Source organism: Melozone crissalis, unplaced genomic scaffold (assembly GCF_028551555.1).
Source record: "Melozone crissalis strain CALT ecotype California unplaced genomic scaffold, PUWL_Pcris_2 ptg000023l_1, whole genome shotgun sequence".
In the NCBI taxonomy this organism is placed as follows: Eukaryota; Metazoa; Chordata; class Aves; order Passeriformes; family Passerellidae; genus Melozone; species Melozone crissalis.
The window spans coordinates 6847594-6868600 of record NW_026535801.1 but is presented as its reverse complement, the minus strand read 5'-3'; the positions used below and the strand labels follow the sequence as shown (position 1 = coordinate 6868600).

The following is a 21007-nucleotide window of genomic DNA, read 5'->3' as shown; positions in this document are numbered from 1 at the left end:
ATACATAAATATAAGTGTATATATATATATGTGTGTGTGTGTATATATATACATATATGTGTGTGTCTTAGGTGTCAGTGCAAAAATAGTTGGTTATATATCTACACCTTCCATGCAGTGATTTTTCTGTAGAAATTTGAAGTGCTGCTCTCAACTATTACCTTGAAGTTTGCTCTTTGTGCTTGTTTCTTCCCCCCAGCTCTCTGAGGAAATATCCAGGTAAATCTGTGCTTTTTCATCACCATGTTCTTTGTGCATTGTTCTGACTGAAATGTTTTTATCCTCTATTTAAGAAGAAAAAGCCCTGAAATTTTCAAGTGATTTTAATTTTTCTGTAATTATAGCAATGCGTCTTCTGCTTTGTTCTTTATATTTTCTTTAGATTCTGAGTTAGAAAAGGAAATTTTTGGAGAGACTGTATCCATCAGTTTGATAGAAGCCTCCAAAAATGTGTCTAAGCACTATTGAGGCTATAGGCACACACAAATAGTGTGTTTGTATTGTTTGGGTGAAAAAACCCAATGTAGCTTCATTTAAGCATAGAAATATGGAGTTAGGACCCCACTTCTCAAACATGATTAATTATTCTCTATTAATTATGCTCTTGCAACATTATCTTTTTTTTTTTTAAGATTTCTGACTCACAAGAGGCATCAAACCACTTGAATTTCACTATAGGGTCCCCTCAATGAAGTAACATGTCTGACTTTCAGTACAAGACTTGGCATGAGGGAAAGAATGAGAAGTTTTTTAGTCTTGATACTTTTTTGGATAGTTTGTAAGTTATTGAATGTAGAATAGGTGTTTTTATGAGAGACTTCTTAATTTTAAAATGGGTTTTCTTTTAAAGGTTTTTGCTCTGAATAAATACAATAGTTTTAAGAAACTACTGGTCAGAGTATAATTCTGAGAGAATGACCAGAGATGCCATAATCCTTTTTTCAATACCAGTATATATTAAGTGTAATGTTTTTTCCACTCCAGAATAAGGATGTGTGCCTTTAATTCTAGGAATGATATAAATGGAGAGAAATGGTGTCTGATGTGTTTGTAAGCATTAGTCTATATAGTTGAATTGCAGTGCTGAATGGGCCCTCTATTTTCTTCCATACCACAACCAAAAAAAAAAAGAGGATCTTTAATATCTAAGAAATTGCCAGTGTGATTCCAGTCAAATTCTTCATCTGGTCTGGAGGCAGAGTATTACTGAATTTTTCATCAGTTAGGAGCTGGAAGCTGGAGACTTTATTGGGATTTCCTTCAGGGCATGTACTAAGGCAGTCCAGTGGTACAGTTTATGGCTTAAACATTACAGGCCTTGTATCTGATGTGCAGTAATAGCTGTGATCACATAGGAAAGTTGTTTAAAAACAACTTTAAAAGCTTTTAGTAACTGCAGTTCCTTGGAGTAGAAAATGTGATGGTGGTTTTCCAGATTTACTTTACTGAAGTGATTGCCGTCAGTACCCGCAGAGGGGAGGCAGAAGCAGAACAAGAAACGAGGTGTTGATGTGACAACTGAGGGTAGAAATGAAAGCTAAAAGGAGCTGACAGGTGAGGCAGAACTCTTGGCACAGTTGGCAGTGCAGGTTCTCTCTTTGTGCATAATTATGTTCCACAGAATTTTCCATGTAGCATGGAAGTACCCAGGAATGCATGAAAGCTGGAGAAGAAATAAGAGTAAAAGTTCAGGAAGAGCAATGCACAAAGCACATGGGGATGTGAATTCATTCAAAAGGAATTCAGATGGCTGTGAACTGCAAGTCAAGAAAGAATGAGGCAATGATACAGATTCTAGATCATAAATAAGGGGACAGAAGATTATGGTTTAGAGTTTTAGAGGACAGAAAGTAGAGGGGGGGGGGAAAAAGCAAATGAATTTGTGAGTGGAAAGGGGTAGTGGAATTTGTGTTGTAAAATCAGGAAAGAATTATAGGATTTCTGATGCAGGGAGAGCATTGGCAAGGGAAATGTAGTTTGCCTACTCCTTTCCACTTGGGTTTGCTCTAAAGAGGAATGTGTTAAGGTGAATTGTTATCCTAAGGCTTTTACTAAAGTCACAGAGAAAGGTGCCAAGAAGATGAGGTAGGAACTGGACATTTACTAAAAAAGGTTATTTCATACAGTACAAGTCAGAGTGAAATTCAGATTTAGAATTAATTACATTTCTCTGTTCTTGCAGGGGATAAGGGAGAGTCCTCCCTGCTCAGGCACATTCAAAGAGCAGTTAGGCATAATTCTAATTCAAGGGAGGATTTGAACCCCTGTACATCCTCAAGAATTGGGAAAGTTAGAAGAAAAAGCCTTTGCTAGAGGAGTGGATGGAGAAAACAAAAGTAATAATTTAATACATAAGGATAGTTAAAATAAATTGAAAGGGTACTTTCCTGAAAAGCTGGGACATATGCCCTGTTTGCACCATTTACTTCCTTGATTTTTCTTCTGACTCATTTTGCATGGTGCTAGGCCCTGTGTGCTCTATTGCAGAATTCCTTGGAGTGTTTGGTTTGAAGGCTGCTTTTTCCCCACTAGAATCTCACTCCTCTTATCTCCAGATTGTCTTTGGTTTATTTTTATCCAGATTTATCTCTAGGAATGGCCCATGAATTAGAATGGGGGGTGCAGCCTGTGATCAGACCAATTGTCCATTTTTCTGGGTATTGTTGGGCTGTATCCCTTTCTGTTGTAGATTTCTGGTGGTGTTTCTGCAAACATCAGGCTGAAAGCTGAGGTCAGTGAATTTTGTGGGGTTTGACCCACTTGTGTCTCAATCCTGGCTGTACCATCACTCTCTGAGTCCACATAGAAATATTAGTATATAGCAGTCTTAAAAATTAGTAAAGCACATTCTTCACACTCATCCTGTGCTGTAGCTGGTGATGAGTGATATTTGACATCTCCAATAAAAGCTTTGCAGATACGGCAGTGCCCAAGTGCCTAAATTTAGAATGAAATTGCAACTTGTCTTGAATCTCACCATGGATGAACAGTTGGGAAGAATTGGTTTCAGATATTCCTTCTGACTTGGCCAGAGAGGATGGAACAGAGAACTTCTTTATATAAACAGGTTTGGAGAGATACCAAAAAAAAGACAAAATAGCCCCTTGTTCCATCTCAAACTTGTGTGGGTTTGAGGGGCTAATGGTAATAAAAAGCAATAAAAACTGTTACTTACATTTTTTTCCAAGGGTAGATAATTCTGAATACAGAAAAAGAACAGATCCATTGGGTAAACAATTGCTGTATGTCAGAGTAAAATTAATTTTAGGTCCCCATGCCATCTGTCCTAACCCACATGAACAAATTGCCTTTCTATTGAGAGTACATGGGCTAGGTTTAAGAATTGAATAAAATCTTGTAGTTTCTGCTATCCCACTTGAAAGCTCAGTGTTTCAATTTTGTAGCTTGGGAGTCAGGTGGTGATAAACTTATTCTGTTTTTTCGTCTCCTTCTGTTGTAAGAAATTGTCACAGGGAGATTGTACCAGCAATCTGTGGTTACTTTCCAAACTATATTTAAAATGTAAAAAAAGTGCTTCAAGAAATGGAGAAACAAAATAATAGAACTGAAAACTATAAATAATCAGCTACAATCAATGCAAATTATCCCATGATTGTAGAAGATACAGTTGTGGAATTGTACAAAATCAGTGTAAATAATGTTGCTTGTATGTTCAAGTCTGACATGAAACCTTAAATGGAAAATAATCAAATGTATTCAGAGATTTTTTTCTTTCTTATAAACTATTTAGCATTTTTGTATGTGACTTGGGGAAAAAAAAGGATCTCAAAAATCTGATTTGTGTTTGAGTTACTGATAAATTTATCAAATGACACACTGGTGATGTCTTTTTCCATGAGGAGAGGAAGTCTGGATCACTTGATAAATGAAAGAGAAATAAAAATATGCTTTTTTTACTATGTTTTGAAAGTTCACAGAACAGAATCATAGAAGAGTTTGGCTTTGAAGGGACCTTTAAAGGCCATTTAGTCCAACTCCCCCTACAATGAGCAGGGTAATCTTCAACTAGAAGAGGCTTAATTAGGGTGTTCTTCATCATTGACTGTGACAAAGGGGACAAAATGTACTCTTAATAGCAGTGTTTACTTAGCAGACAGAAGCAGAATAGAATTTAGTAGATGAAAATTGAACATGAGGACATTCTGGGTTAGAAATAGAGTTGCTTTTTAATAGAGAATCTAGTTAGGCATTTCACAAATGTACTGGCAGTTACAGGCAATCCTTCAGCCTTGAAAAAATGGACAATTTCTAAATAATAGTGGTTTTTTAAAGCTGTGTCTGGCTCAAGTAGAAATTTAGTTCAGGGAAGTGCAGAGGCCTGGGTTTTATGTGGTCCAAAATCATTGACAGACTACAGACATTTTGGGTCTGGTTTCATATTCTGCCTTGCTGAATGTGACTTCATCCCACCTTCAGGCACTTTGAGCAGTTTCAGTTTCACTGCTGGCATGTTTGTGCAGTCAGCCTGGCAGAAGCTCTTTCATATTCTGCTGTATCCACTTCCTGCGGTGCTGCAAATATTTCTGGTGGTTAACAGTGATAGATAACCAGCTTTATCACTGTTTGATAAAGTACTTATTGCTTACAAGTACAATAATCACAGTAATCAATTAATTAGCTCTTTATTATAAAGAATCCATTTCTCTGCAGTATTGACAAGCTGATAGCTTTGTACCTGCATGTCACAGTACTCTTACAGCTTTGTTTTCATTATTTCTCATTATGTGGAGCTTGGGATAATGGTTACTGGCTGTCCTGAAATGGAGTCAGGATGATGAAGTGCCAAGGGGGGGAACATGGACGGCATCTGTAAGGCATAATTGCAAATAAATCAATAACTAATGGCCCCTGAATGTGTTTACCAGTTCATTGTAGTGATGTATGGACCTCTGCAAACCCTGGGTGCCTTATAACAGTTATTGAGATGATTACAGTGGGTACTTGGGCCCTGGCAGAAATTAGTGTATCCAGGCTACTGAGAATATAAACACAGTTTCTGAGCTTCCCAACAGTGTCTGAGAAGCAGAATAGTAATTTGAGGTAAAATAAAATTTGTTTGTTAATATTTGGAAAATTAATAAAAGAATGGCAACATTTAGAACTTATTTGCACCTCTAGCATTTATGTTTGGATATTACTAGTGGTAGGAGAACCTTTGGGAACAGGTATTTTTTTCTTGTTAAATGTGCAGGGGAGATCATGTTAAAAGAAATCATTAAATAAAAGAGTTTTTCCACAGGCTTTCACAGTACATGTTTCAGGACTAAAATCAAAATTAATTCAGATGAGCTGTCCTCTGGAACTTCTGTGGATGATTGGATAGTCTTGCATTGTTTGTACTGAGGTTTTCTTGGAGAAAATTAAGAAAGCATCTAGATTTTCTAGTTGATTCTACAGTAGGATACTTCTGTGGTAGAGAAAATTCACATTAATCACTAAGAAAATTAAATATATATGTATATATGTAAAAAAATACAATATTGCAACGTATTTTGGAGTATGTCAGAAAACTGAAGTAACTTCATGTCTATCATTTACTCAGCATTGCCTCTTTAACATGATGAATTGTGTGCAGCCTGTGCTGTGTGGCTTAAAATATTGCTGGTGTTTAATTGCACCATAATCAAAATTTAAATCTACAAAATAAAATTATAATTGTAAGAGGTCTATATTTTATTGCACTGTTGTTTATTTTAGCATTGATCATAAATGTAGTTGATTTTCAAACATAGGCCTTAAAAGGAAGGGATAGAGAACATCTTTGGGAATAGCACATGGTTATTTGTGGCTTAGAAAACTGCCATGCAAATGGATTGCATGCCTCATATCATGATAATTTATTGCAGCATTCTCATAGATGTTCTTTTACTTCTTGCAAAATGATCAAGCTGAGTTTTGTAGCAGTGTTTGCAATTGTCTATGGTAGATTAAGTTATATACATAGCTGTGTGTACATCTCTATTGTATGAACATATTGGTTAATTAGCTGTGAGACATGTAATGGCGCTCTGAAAAACAAACAGGACCACGTTCTGTTGTTGCAATGTGGTGATGAGATGATGATGAGAATCAGGGTGACAAACTGGAAATTACTACCAGTAAAATAGAACTGGATTTGTTCTTTCACATGTGATGAACTTGTATTCATAACTGCTGTTAATGGTAACCCGAAGTAGATATTTAAAATCTGGGCATATCAGTACTGGTATAGACTTTGTATCTTAGAGTTGTAATAATTTTAAACTAAGAAATTAATTTCAATTGCATGTATTAAACTCAATTCCACCATGAGGGAGTAGTAAGTGAAAAGCTGGATGATCATTATATCACTTTCTTGAGACTGTAACTGAACTTAGCACTCAGAATTACTGTACATTTCTGTTCTGGAATAATTTACTGTGGCTCTTCACTCACCTTGTTGACTCTGCAGAGACTGTTGTTCATGCAATTTGCTGTGACAGAGAAGAGTAATCAAAAGAAGGGGTTAAAATACATTTGATGATGGAGCTGGGATGGTAGAGGTGTTGGAAGAAGGCTGCATGGGGTATTTCTGTCCAGCACAGATTTCCTTTTGAACACAGAACAGGTCCTCAAATGTGGCATTCACATTCTCTGAAAAATCCCTTCGCCCAGGATTTTTCTCCTGGGAAGTTGAGAAGTCTTAGAGAGAAGGGAAACAATTCTTATCTAATTTGGTTCTCTTGTGTTGTGCTCATGTGGAATGTGTTTGGAGATTGTTTCATTGGATTCTGCTATGAATTGTTTTCACTCAATGGCCAGTCAGGGCCAAGCTGTGTCAGGACTCTGGAAAGAGTCAGGAGTTTTCATTATTATCTTTTTAGCATTTAGTAAGTGTCCTTTCTGTATTCTTTAGTATAGTATAGCATTCTTTAATATAATATAGTATAATAAAGTAATAAATTAGCCTTCTGAGAACATGGAGTCAGATCCATCATTCCTGTCTTTATTGAGGCACCCCGCAAATACAATACTCAAGGAATGTTGGAGGTTTTTAAAGGATTTTTCCTTCTCTGGAGAAATTATCCAGAAATCTCATCTTTATCCAGATTATTCCTTCTCTGGAGAAATTATCCAGAAATCTCATCTTTATATAGCTTGAGTCATCCACTCAGTGTGGGTGCAGAGCATCTTAAGCCTAGTCCTTGTTCTGTGGTCAGTCTTGAGCAAGGCTCAAGGAGCTGTTTTGTGTTTCTCTGGTCAGTCCCAGAGTGGTTTCAGTTGGAAGGGACCTTAAAGCTCATCTCATTCCATGCCCTGCCATGGTTAGGAACACCTTCTTGTAGACGAGGTTGCTCCAAGTCCCATCCAGGCTGGCCTTGGACACTTCCAGCCTTGGCTCCCAGCTCCCTGGGCAGCTGCCTCCAGTGCCCAGACCATGTTCCAGTCTCCACACTGGAGTGTCCTGCTCATCCTTAGCAGCATCAGCCACAGCTGTGTTGCTTTCAGCTGAGAAATGTGATTTACTTGGGCGTTGGAGAGGAATTTTAGCAGAAGCTAAAACAGTAGTTTTATTTCTGTAGTGTTGGGCAGTATGCTTGGCACAGAGTAATTTTGCATTTTACACTGTTGCTTTCTGAAATAGTGGTGATAAAGTGAAACAAGCCCTGGTGCTGAAGACTGGAAGAAAGCTATTGCATTTTAGTGATGGATCTTTCTATAATTGCTGTCTTCTTACTTTTTCAAACCTCTCTGATTATTAATCATATCTGGCTAATCAAATCTGTTTTTAATAGCTGCAGTAAAAGAAACAAAACCAGTGAAGTGCAGGAGCTTGAAGTTTATCCTTTTGATAGTAGAAAATAATTGCAGTGTATTTATCAATGAGTGCTAATGAGAGCTCTAGTCCAAAAGTGATTGAGTGTCTATGGCATGGTTAGACATTGAGTCGTGGAGCTTTCTAGTTTTTTATTGCAGAGGCAATGGCTTGACTTGATGTGGCAGAGCCTTAAAACTGACATTGTCAGGAGCAATTTCAAGTGCCAATTTACTGTTGCCACCAGTTCACAAACTGTCTGAAGAGCTACACTAGCCCTGCATTAGAAGACTGAACCAATTTTACCATTGCTTTTTTAATTAATCTGGCTTTTACTGCCTATTACAGAGTATCTTCATGTTTATTTTATTAAAAAAGGAAAAAATGTCAGCATTATAAATTGAATAAGGAGGAATTATGTGGCCACAACCTTTGTAGCTGAGTTTTATGGTTTTTATTAGCAAGCCAAGTAAGATGGAGCCGGCAGTAAAAGTTTTACTACACTCTCCTGCTATTGCTTTCAAGTTCCTTTCCTTACATTTCAGATGTTTATAAAATAATTGTGGTCATGATTAGCATAGTAAAATAATGTGCAAATGTGTTGTATTGTGGTTGCTATAGACACTGGAGCATTTTGAAATTGAGTTGTTTTAGTATTTAACAGTGCCTACTGACTATTTCACTGCTGCATTATGCTCAGTGGGTGCACTAAATACTTTCATTTCTTTATACTTTGCTAGAAAAGGATATCCTGTCCCTTCAATTACAAAAATATGAAAACAAAGTATTATCATGCTCAGCTACTATATTAGATGTCAATTTTTTGTCACTCTTGCAGTAAAGCTTTTTAATATTAGTTTAACACTTTCCTGCTTAACATTTGGTTACTTCTGAATCTGCCTACCTGTAGTGCTGCAAAACTGAGCTCCTCAGAGAACAGACTATTCATTCAGAAATGAATCTTTTTTCATTTACTTTGAAACTTTAAACAATTTTGAGTATAGCCAACAAAAAGTTAAATGGGATTTGAAAATCTCATACTCTAGTTTGCTGTTTAAGTGTTTTTGCTTATTTGATATATTTTATTTTTGATGGTCAGGGAAGCAAGTTTCATTCATTGTCAGCAATTGCAGCCAAGAGTATTTTCATTCTTATTTATATGTTTCTTTTTTAAGAATGTTTTGTTTATGTGCACATTTTGAATTTATGGATTCTTAGCAATCCTTAAGTTGTTTTGAAAGTTGGGACGAAAAAATGACTGTAAAATTCAAGCCCTGTTGTGAAAACTACGTATGTAATAAGTAGCTTCTGAGTACACCTACTGGCTTCCATGAGACTGCTTTGGTATTTAAAAAATAAAATATGGAAATTTCAATATCTTGAAACAGGTTTAAAATGAAAATAGACAAAATATGTTCTTCACAATGTAAGTGTATCAGATTTATCAGGAAAAATAAGTGAACAATTATTAAAATTCTCTGTAACTTTGAATAAAAGGAGAATTTCTATGGTATGTCAGTATAGCTATCAGTGATTAGTTCAGGACTCATTTATAAGTACAGAAAAACAGAGACAATGCTGATTCTTGGGTGAGAATTGAGATTAGACTATTTCCTTGAAAATATTTAGTGTTAACTAAAGTTAGACTGTCTTGCCGAGTCCTGGACATAGACAGTAGCTGTGCCCTAAGAAGAATTTAATTTTCATTACTTTACATTTCTGAAAAGATATATACTATTTGCTTTTTAAATTGAATGTATGGATCCAGCAGCATCTGTGACTGTGCTCCTTGTGCATGTCTGAACTGCAGTCTTAGAATGACCTTGACAGCTTTCAAATTGGAACTGCTGATGATAATGGTCATTAATTTTTGCAAATAGAAAAGGTTGCTTCTTCTCCTCCTTCACTGAAAGACAGTGATCACTAATTTGCTGTCTGATGGACTTTGCCTCACTTAAGATCACTCTATTTTCTGTCAGAATTAAAGTAGCAAGGTTTGAGCTTGTTCCTGGTTACAGAGTGAAGGTGCTTCCTCAATTGACTTCAATTTTTAACATCTGAGTAAGGAGAAACTCGACACTACCTGTAATAATGATGTAGAGAAGGCCAAGCTGTGATTTAGACAAACTGATTTGGATGTTTTCTATTAAACTCTACTACATTTTTCTCAGCTCTGAGATGATTTTGATCAGTTCCACTTATCTATTCATTGCCTTCTGTATGTTTTGACAAATGAGTCTCTTGTGTCTTTCTGGAGGAAAAAGGAAGCTGTAGACTTGCTCTAAAGAGCCCTGCTTTTGGAAGAGTAAAGGCAGTCTTACTGGAAAAATTCAGGACAGAAAAGAGATATTTCTAATAGCTTTAAGGGTAAATTTTCTTAATTCATGACAGTTTGCATCAAAACAAGGTTTTTATCTTATAAGAGAAAATTAAGGAATGGTTTGAGACTCAGAAGAGATGAGTTCAGTTTACAAGCTGTCCTAGAGAATTTCAGCTTGATCTGGGGTAAATCTCTGAAACCTCTTATGGTTCAGGCTCTTAAACTAAAAGGGGAAAAAAAAAGCAACTAAAAAATCCCAAACAGACAAAAGAAAGGCAAGCCCTTCTCTTCTGGTTTGTTTTTTGTACGTGAACCTGTGAGGTCTTAAGGCATGAAATGCCTTTTTGACTTCACACAATCCTGACTTCTGCAGCTTTCTGTCTTCTGATATTTAATCAGCTGTGGAAATATTGTGTGTAAATGTCTCAAGAGTGATGGCAACTTTTAGTGAGGGGCTGATTGTTGCACCTGTGATTTTAGGTAAGAGAGAGAGTGTACTGTGGAAGGGACAGGTACCATTTACCCTTGTCAGTGACTGAGGACAGGCATTCAGGAGGGTTTTGGTTCATATTCTTCCTAGGACACTCTTTTGAATGTTCTGTCCCTTGCCTTTGGTGACAGTGAAAGGGTGTTTAATGTCAAGGCAGGAAGTGCATTAATTCCTGTTTTATATGGATGTGAGAGAGAAGCTTGGTAGGTTTTTATTTTTGTCACAGTACGAATGTCTTGTAGCTAGCAGATAAAGGAGTGAACAAAACCACAGTGTATTGCTTTGGCTCCTTAGCACTCAGGATGTTCTCCTGAATCTTGGCTTGCACATGGCCCTTGCCCATGCTGAAGGAACATCAGACTTTGCAGTCAATGCCTGTAAAAGTTTCACAAGCCTTCTTATGCAAAGTCTCAACTTGTGTAATGGAGTCTCTTTTACCCTTACGATTTAGCAATTGGAAATAATAGAATAAGGATTAAATAATGAAACTTGATTGGCAAAATTTATCAGGGGAGAGGAGATCTCTTCATGCCAGCATTATTGAACAGTTAGTACTATTGTAGCAAGTTTTTGGGATAAAAATACCCCATTTATTCCACAGGGAGAAATATTTGTGTCTGCGGGAAAAAAGTCACACTGTGACTTTTACCTGCTGGGGAGTTACTGAAATCAACATTTTATCTGGCCATAACAAGTGATCCCACTGTTCATGCCAGTGGAACCATAGGTATGAATTATCTCAGCAGAGGGCAAGTCTCCTGCTCTAGTGGAATACAGGATTACCTCTGCAAAGGGTGCAAAGGCTCCAGTTTGAGAAATATTTCAGATCCTTGCAATGGAGTTACAAAAATCCCCAATATTTTTATATTATTCTCTTTTTACTGTGCTTTTAAATGTTACAGCAATCATTTACAGCACTATCTCCTGAAGCAGTGTCTGGGGATTTTCTTCTACTGAAAAATGCAAGACTTTCTGTCACTTCTATTCAGAAAGCCTTGCCTTTCCTAGGCTTGTTTCACTCTGAAATGAGGAAGTCTGGTAGCATTTACTAATTGGTTGTGTTCCAGAAAGTGAATGAGAACTGTTTGCAAAAAGCATGCTGATTTTATGCCTTTGTTTTGTTATAATCCGAGTAGTTCAAATTTGTAAACCTTGAAAGGTAGAACTTTGTAAGACAAGGAGTGCAGAAAGCTTCCAAGAGTTGCACAGAGGTACTGACACATGTTTGGACTATATTTACCTTTAGGTAATATCTTAACTCAGTTTAGTGTGTGTGTGTATGATAAATACTGCAGACTTATTTGGAAAATCTGTGGATTTTTCCAAATTCCTAAATTTGGAAAATATGTGGATTTTTCTTGAACTGGATTCAGAGATCTTCGAGAATATTATGGCTGAGATACAGTCAGTTGTATAAAAATGTGGAACTTTAGCCAAAACCACATTCCTTGTTGGATTAACAATGCCAGACTAATCTTTTTTCTTTATGTATTTGTACTTGACATATTTATTTCCTAATTCTGAATATTCCAGATGAATCACTTCTGTTTTTTTTCCAAAAGTAGGTATCTTGCTAGTATCTGTGTTAAGCAAAGGATGACTTTGCTCATTTGCTCTCCACTGATGCTTCAGGTTGTAGTTTTTTTATTCTTCATATTCTGTGTTGCTCTAGTGTGTAGCTCTGAGCTTCATATTAGGGGATGGTGAGCTCTCCTCACAGAGCAGGGAGACAAAACAATTCCTTGTCTAGCTGGGGACCAAGGACAAATGATCCAAATCTCAGGCCCAAGAGCACAAACAATGTGGAATGAAGAGAGAAAAACAAGAAGGACAAGACTGCACGGGCTGGAGCTGGAATTAGACAATTAACTCCAATATGCAAATGGACCAGAACATATAAAAGTGAGAGACCTGTGACCAGATGTCCATTTTGTGACCATTTTGGTTCATCTTGGGTGTAGCCCTGGCTGGGCTCTTGTGCTGCCCAAGGTGGATCCATTGAGGCCTTTTAATAAATCCCTGCTTTATTCTTTAACTCTGTCCATTCTCTGCTCTAGGTCAGCCTTCACAGGGCATCATCATGATTTCCAGATTCTGTCTTTCTCCCCAGTCAGAGAATTGACAGTTGTCTGGTATTAGTCCATATTGAAAGTCCCTACTGCTCCGTGGATTTTGGAGTGCTTTTGTTAGGCTATGTCTGTGATTGAAGCCACAGTCCACTGAAAAATATCTTCCAGGTCTTGGATCTGGAATAGATGTGCTCAGACTGATCATTAAGTCATTAGTTTAGTGATTTTCATAAGTTTGGCTTGGGTTAATACACCCTTGTAGGACAGGGTGTGGAGTTTCTGAAACTGAAGACAAACAGATATTCTTGTGCTGCTTTGTAGTTGTGAAATTTGCTTTATGCTCACTGCTGCAAATTATCAGCAAACAGGATGGCTGCTATCGAGTTTAGTGCAAACAAATACTAAAAAGACTTAGTGGTTATCCCTGCTGTGTGTGTGTGCTTTCAGATTAAAACACAGTGATTTTATTCCCTCCTTAATCTTAGTGTTTGATGGGCATTTAAAAGAGTACAGTGATTTCAGTCTCCTTTAAAGCTGCTCATAGCAGGATATTTTAAAATGTTGCAGGTCTTCAGCAAACTGTGGTGTCTTGGAAAGTGGTTTTGTAATGGCTGGTGCAGTCCTTAAAATATATTGTGCACAGTTACCCTCGTTACATTCTTTAATGACAATCTATTTTTAATAAAGCTATTTAGCTTGGTTAATTAGAGCTAGTAGTAAATCTCCTAGTCTGCTGATTAATCTTAGGAAATACCTTAAACCATAGCAATGGAAAATGAGGCTGTAAATTAGCTACACATATTTTGACTTTTTATTGGCATTATATTTATAAGAAAGGTCTTTTGAAGAATACAGCAGCCTTCCCTCTGGATGCAGCTCATGGAGCTAACCTCTCATGGAAAACAGGGATGGAAAACAAATAGGCCATGGAAAAATGAAAAATAACCCATGCTTGTAATTTTACTGAGGGTTTTGATAAAAATCTTCCTTCCAAGTTCTTGTCCTATACTTAATGTCAGGCCAGTTATTTTAAATAGTAGGAATATAATTTGAAAAGAACTAATTATTAGTGTTCAGTTATTCTGCTTGCAGTCAGCTTTAACAGTATATATCAAAATTAATAAAATCAGGACAACAGTGATGTAAAAAATTATGAAAATTGGATAGAAGAGAAAAAAGAGTGGAAAAATAAGATACATTTGTTTTTTCAAAATTGTAATATAGATAGATACATTGTGTGAAGTTATGCAGCGTTTCTGAGAATTAATAATTTTGTTTTTCTGCAGGATTCAGAGTTCCCTGTTGATGCTGAAGGAACCCTGTCCTTTGAGCATGCTAAAGAACAGACTCAGCCCCAGAAATCTGGACAGTATCAGCTCAGCAGCATTTTGAAGGTGCACGACCTCGCAGTGAGCTGGTAGGAACCCTGAGCAGTGCATTAATTTTATTATGTACATGTGGAGTTTTATTTTTCAACAGGTCATTGAGAAGTGTTTAGTGTAAGTAAATATCTGAAAATTTACTGGCAGCACTCAGGGGACTTCCTCTCTGAAGGATGACACAGTAGGAAAACTGATCATGAAATGCAGTGGGAGTGTAAGTACAGTAAAACACCTGGGCAGAACTTTACAGACTGAGATTTATCTTTTATGTAGGAAGAGTGGGATTTGGTTAGTAGGTAAAAAAACAGAAACGAGAAATGACTGTAAACTCTGGTCCCACAAAACTGAATTATAGCGCTGAAATTTTTGCAATTTGTATTTAATTGTAGTTTATACCTCTGGGTGAAAAATCAGAAGAGTTTAAATTTGGATTGGTTTGTAAGCAATGACAATTCAGGGCTTGCTAGCTGCACCTGAGGAAGAATGAACCTAAAAATATTTAAAAAAAAAAAAAAAGTAAAAGTTCGTAGTAAAGTTCTGACAATTCTGTTACATTGACTAGGTGTGAATGTTTTTAAATTAATAAAAAAAAATCTTTATACATTTAATACTTATAATGCAAAGGTGACTTACAGTTGCTTTGGTAACTGCCCACATTTTGCAGTAAATAACAACCACAGTGCTCTGAGCTTTGGCCTCCATCAACAGGATTCTGCTCGGGCTCCCAGATGCTCAGTTTTGGGTTTCTGTCTGGTTTGCATAAGTTTCTCCCAAATGACATTGTCATATTGGTCTAAGCATGAAGGAGAGCTTGCAGCTGGTGTCTCTGTGCTGCTGCTCAGAGGAGCCTGTAGCAAATCCACCCAAATATCAGAGGGTTCTTTGGCTTATCTGAAGGACACCAGGTTCAAGAATAGTGTGTGTTTAAAAAAATACAAACCAGAAAGAAAAGCAGTCTGGAGAAGGAAGACACTTCAACACTGGGCAAGATTTTCAGTGGATCAGGTGGGTAAGCATCCAGCTGTGACTCTTCCAGGCTGCAGCAGCACAAGCTGTTGGTGTATCACAGGCTCAAGTCACCATTTCCCTGTTAAAAGTCTGCCTTTACCTGTAGAAAAAGCCAGGTTTCAGTTGCAAAGTACTTCTGAATGTTGTTACAAACTAATTGTGAATCTAGAAGTATTTAATATGTAATTAAAAGTCTTTGAAGCTCTGGTCCAACAAAGTTTTTCCATTATTTTGCAGCTGAACAGCAGCAGGTAAATATGGTCATGTAAGCCTATTTCTTGTTTTCTTTGTCCTTCTTAAATGATATTTTTATATCATTTCTGTAGATCCCTCTATCCAGTGTTTCTAGTTATTGCTAGCAGAGATACTTAATGTGCTGAGAAATTGTAAGTATTCTTTGCAATTCATAACTGGATATCACACATTAAATACAGTGCCACTTCAGCAAGCAATTTTCTAAAATAAAAATAAATTGGATGTCCTTAAAATTATTTCGAAACACTTTAGAACTTGCTTGGAGAAACAACAACTATACTGAAAGAAACCTGCCAGAGAGGATGTGGGTTTAATTTTATGTAGTGCAAATATGATGTTGACTTTCATGTAAATAATGCTCCTTTAAAGAAAGTGAGAGTCTGGGATAATGCTCTGAAATTCACTGAAATTCTTCTTTTAAAAAATGTGATCATATATAATAAGGTAAAGAACAAAAGAATTGTAGGGTGTGCCTGAAAAAATATAAACAAAGCAACTGAACCTTTTCCATTTGCTTAAAAAAAGTCTCTGTGTACATTGAAGGGGGTGTAATTACTTCATGTGTATCTATATATGAAAAAAGCACTTAAAACATTTAAATTAACAAAAATTATTTCCTATATGTATACTGCTACTTAAAATCAGCCTTTGCAAGTGCTGGAAAAGAGAGACTGTCTTGTTTTTCTTGGTACTGCTAAAGGCTCTATGGCAGCCTGCTTTGCCTTTTTTTGACAACATTTCCTACAGTAATTTTTTGAACACCTTCCTCAATTTCGAAGCAAATTTGACATAGGAATAACAGACTCAGCAAGTCCTGAGCTTCCAGGACTGTTCCAAGAGAACAGATCTCTGTTGAAGAAAGGGTCACTTTTAGGATCCTGTTGGCTGCAGGTGACTGAGAACTCAGAGAAAAGAGAAATTGCAAATTTTTGGCGTAAGAGCTGCAAATGGAGCTCATACCTTATTAAATGCTATAGGATCCAATCCCATGGCACACAGATAATGCACACAGAGCTTGGATTTTTAGCTTGGCACTGCAGCTATTCAGTTCTGAATCTAGTTTTCCAAGAGGTTATTAAATGCATAAATCAATATTTTTCAGAGAAGAATGACTTAGATTAAATTATTTGTGTAGGGAATTAAATAAAAATAGCCCATCTAAAGAAATTCCAAACATTCACTAAATGTTTTTCTAGTAATTATAATTGTATATCTGATTTTACAGACACAAGGGGAAATTCGTATGCACTAGATGAAAATTAAGTTTTTCTTGTAGCTTATAGGATAGATGGAAAACATTCTGTTGACTTATGAGACCAGATTTTTATCACCAGAACCAGTATATCAAAAGTGTAGAACAGAATCTGGTTTGTGTATGGGTGTTACTGGGTTCTTCTACATTTCCATAGAAACTGGAGCACCTGCAAATCCAAATTCACAGTTTGCACAAGCTCACATGCATTAATTCTTCAGACCTTCATCAGTATTCATTGAAATGCATCTTAGTGAAGGGGGAGGAGAAATCCCTTGGGAAACCATGTTTATTTGCTGCTAAGCTGAATGATTCCCACTTCTCAAATCATCTCACAGGCATTCCTTTTCTGCATTAAATTCACATTGCTCCAATGTCCTTTTAAATATCCTGGTGAATCTTACTGTGCCTACAAGGACTGTACTAAGATCTGCAGTGACTACAGGATCTTCCTTAATCTTACTTGTCCACTTTCTCCTCACTGGCTTTCTGCATCTTTGCTTGAAGCTTTTGTATTGCTTCCCACAAAAATTACCTCTGCAGTCACCACATGCAATGCTAAATCTGTCATGGTTTATCCTGTCTTCACTTGGGAAAAGAAAGGTGCCCACACAAACAGCATTCAGGGCATTTTTAATGTTTAGCACAGTTGGAAACCAGGAAAATGCCAGGAATTAAGGTGGAGAGATGACTACCCAAGAGGAAGCTGAAAAATAAGCAGTAATCATCTAGACTGTTTTGGTAATTTTTAAGATGTCATGGCTTCCTTTTCCTTTTCCTTTTCCTTTTCCTTTTCCTTTTCCTTTTCCTTTTCCTTTTCCTTTTCCTTTTCCTTTTCCTTTCCCTTTTCCTTTTCCTTTCCCTTTCCCTTTTCCTTTCCCTTTTCCCTTTTCCCTTTTCCCTTTTCCCTTTTCCTTCCCCTTTCCCTTCCCCTTTCCCTTTCCCTTTTCCCCCTTTCCTTTTCCCCCATTCCCTTTTCCCTTAGAGATTCTGTGATTCCATGTTTTAAATAGATGCTTTACCTACTAGTGTACAGGCATAAATAGGAAATGTATATTGTTCTTATTTACATGTAACCTGATGTTCTCAAATCCTTTATCCTTATTTGACATTTTGTAAAATAAAGAGATGGAAAATTGTTCTAGTAAGCACAGTGCTTACTAGAGCAATGCTCTAATGCTCTGCCTAGGCACAGTAAAAATAGGAAGGTGGAGATAATAGTAAAGAAAAGCAAATACAAAATGTTTAGTGATTATCTCACATTTCCTGATTGGCCCAGGAAATAAAGATAACTTTTCAATTTGGTCTAATTTATCATTATATCTTACTAGACTGGTTTCCCCTGTTTTTATCAGTAGATTCCAGAGAAGATTTTAAAAATTTATCTCCTTGGGAACCATGCAAATTAACTTGTGGCATAAAATTTTGTAACTGAAATTAAAGGTACAGTCTTGTAGAGCCTTGTGCCAAGAGATGAAGGTAGGAAAGCACTGCAGAACCCTGGACTCTTTTCAGAGGAAAGGAGTTCACATTTCCCAGTTTTTCTCCTTAACAGCTGAGCACATATATGCACACAGAGGCACATCTACATCACACAGAGGAGCCAGCTATGCAGGGCAGAGAATCATTTGAGTGTTGGCATGAGGAAATTCTTTGGAATTATATTGTAGCCTGAAGTTCTGCTGCAGAAGGGGTGGTGTTGGTGTGCATTGACTTTGAGAGTTCCACATGCAGTAGATAAAAGTGAAGTTTTCCATTTGCTTGGTAAGGTGGGGAGGCACAGGGAGTTTCACACACAGTGTGTGTGCTAATTTAAATATGTTTTAAGTGGGGTTTTTTCACATACAGTGTGTGAAGAACAAGGTGTTTTGTTCTGTTGGTCAGATGTCACACTTGCTCTGGACTATGTTTTGGTCCTTTCTAGACATAACTGCCTGTTTTCTTTTTCATTCTCAGACTTTGGCTTTCTTAGAGTTCTAGAGTTAAGTAAGATATACTTGTGGGAAGAGCAGGACATTGAAATTGTGTTGTGTGTAAACAAAGTAGCAGAAGTAGCACAGCTGATTTTTAAGCAAACATCTTAGTGGTTCTTTTTGTTGCTGCTCCTCTTTGCCAAGAGCTCTGCATGAACATCTCAGAGCAGCTTTGCCATGGTCTGTCTTGTCGCTACCCTTTATTTCCTTCCCTGTGATGCCTGCAGAGTTCTGACAACAGCCACCCTGATGGTTTGCTGAGACTGCTGCCTGTCAGGCTGACAAATGTTGGCTCCTTTTTTCCTGTGTTCTGCCCATTTGTTTCCATCTCTCTGTTGCCTTAGAGCTGGGGAAGTAATGTTATTTTCTTCTCTCTTTGAACAATGCCAAGCAAAATAGGGTCTGTCTACCAAGAGGTGATCAGTCATATGGATCTTTGTGTCCTTGTGTAACACAAGGGAGGAAAGAGGGTTCCAAGTCCAAAATCCATGAGGAAATTTCCTGTTGAAGAGTTTACTAAGGTAAAAAAAAAATCCTTACTAATTATTTAAACTCTCTTCTTGCCTCCTAGGGCATTAGAAAAGATTTTTTAAAATTAAATTACATTTTTCCATTAACAGTAAAACTTTTTAATTGTGCCATCATATGCTGATTTCTTGCATGAGTAGCCAGAGTGAATTGGAGATTTGCATTAGCAACATGAGCTGCTGCTTAATTTTCCTACAGAAATTATACCTGCTTTTAAAGGAATGTTACATACAGGCATCTCTCATGTGACGAAAATCAGAGAGAGCTAGGGCTGCTCAGCCAGGAGAAGAGAGGGCTCAGGGGCAGATCTCGTCCATCAGTGTGCACAAATATTGAAGGGAGGGTGCTAAAAGGTGCGTCCATAAACGCACACATTAGTATGTATAAATTCAATTAAGTCTAATAATACTCACAAGTGTATTTATGCTGTTAATTTTCACATCTGCTGAAGAAGGGTAGAGTTGCAGAATTGGATTTTTATATGTGCTGAAATATTCAAAGACTCAATTTAGCGTCTTTTGAACTATTCAAATTGTGTGTCTTTTCAAAAACAAAAGCAATATGAGTGGAAGCCTGGGTTGATCTTTATCTCCTTGTATGTATCACAAGAAATCCCTGATTCTCATGATTTATTTTCATCTCTCCATTTGATCAGCCTTTGAATATAGTTAAGAGAGTAGTGTTAGAGCTGGTTAAATGTAAAATTAACAAGTCACTTAGTGCATTTTCCATGGCACAAGGGACAAAACCCAGCAGCTCAGCTTGGATCACTTTGACAGATCCGTCTGTACACTTGCAGTAAGGGTTTTTCATGATGTTTTAAACATTTAACTTTCTCAGATAAACCTGTCAAGTCTTTTACCATCAAATTAATGTTATTAATAAATTTTATATCTCTCTCTCTTTGCCCTATAGCAAATTCAAGTACTTTCCTTTGAAAAATTCTTGCAATTAATGCCTTTTTTCCCCCCATGACTGGCCTTTATGAGTAGTATGTGTGTTTAAACTGCACATGAAGTTCTCACCCTTCTGCAAAGAAAAAGTGATAAATAACCTTAAAGCCTTCAAGTGTGGGTACACTCCACATCACCTACAGAGGTTGGGAAGAATATTTGTGTGTGGTGTTTGTGAGGGTCCCCAGGATGAGGTGACAGATGAGAATCTGACTCCAAGTTCTCAGAAGGCTGATATATTATTATATATTATATTATACAATATTATGCAATATTATATTGTATTGTATTATATTATTATGTCATATATCATATATTATAGATAATATGTATTATATTATAGAAATTATATACTAAAACTATACTAAACTCTAGAGAAAGGATACATCAAATGGCTAGAAAAGAATGATAATGAAAGCTTGTGACTGACTCCTCAGAGTCTGATACAGCTGATGGTGATTGGTCATTAATTAATAACAATTCACATAGATCCAATTAAACATTCACCTGTTGGTAAAGAATCTTCAGGCCACATTCCCAAGGAATCAGATAAATTATTGTTTTCATTCTTTTCTGAGGCTTCTCAGCTTCCCAGGAGAAGAAATCCTGGCAAAGGGATTTTTCCTAAAATATCATGGTGACAATTTGTGTGTGCCCTGCCAGCCTCATGCATGTCCTTATGTGCCCAGCAGTCCTGTGAGACAGCATTTTCCTCTTGTGAAATCATTCCTGCTAGATTGCCCAAGTGGAAGATCCAGAAATTAAATTCATGTCTTCCAAGTCACACTTGAGTGCTTTAACCCTCCATGGCAGAGTAGCACTGTTTTCTATACAAATTAAGTTAATTTCTGTCTGCATTAAGGCCCATGTTGTAATGGAGGGATTGTTCCACAGACTTATTGTGCAGCTCTGCAACAGCTTGGACACAGTTTATGTGGAGGGAGCACTCAAGAGGAAAATGTCAGAAGCAGTTTAGCTCCCT

General features: G+C 36.9%; 1 protein-coding gene across 1 annotated transcript in view; it reads left to right on the top strand.

Annotated features, from left to right (window-relative positions):
- The window catches only part of SPAG16 (sperm associated antigen 16), a 371498-nt gene that overhangs the window by 39370 nt on the left and 311121 nt on the right, over nt 1-21007 (top strand). Inside the window, exon 10 of the mRNA XM_054278128.1 lies at nt 13961-14091. Within this exon, the coding sequence (XP_054134103.1) occupies nt 13961-14091 (131 nt within the window). The remainder of the gene's footprint in view (nt 1-13960; nt 14092-21007) is intronic.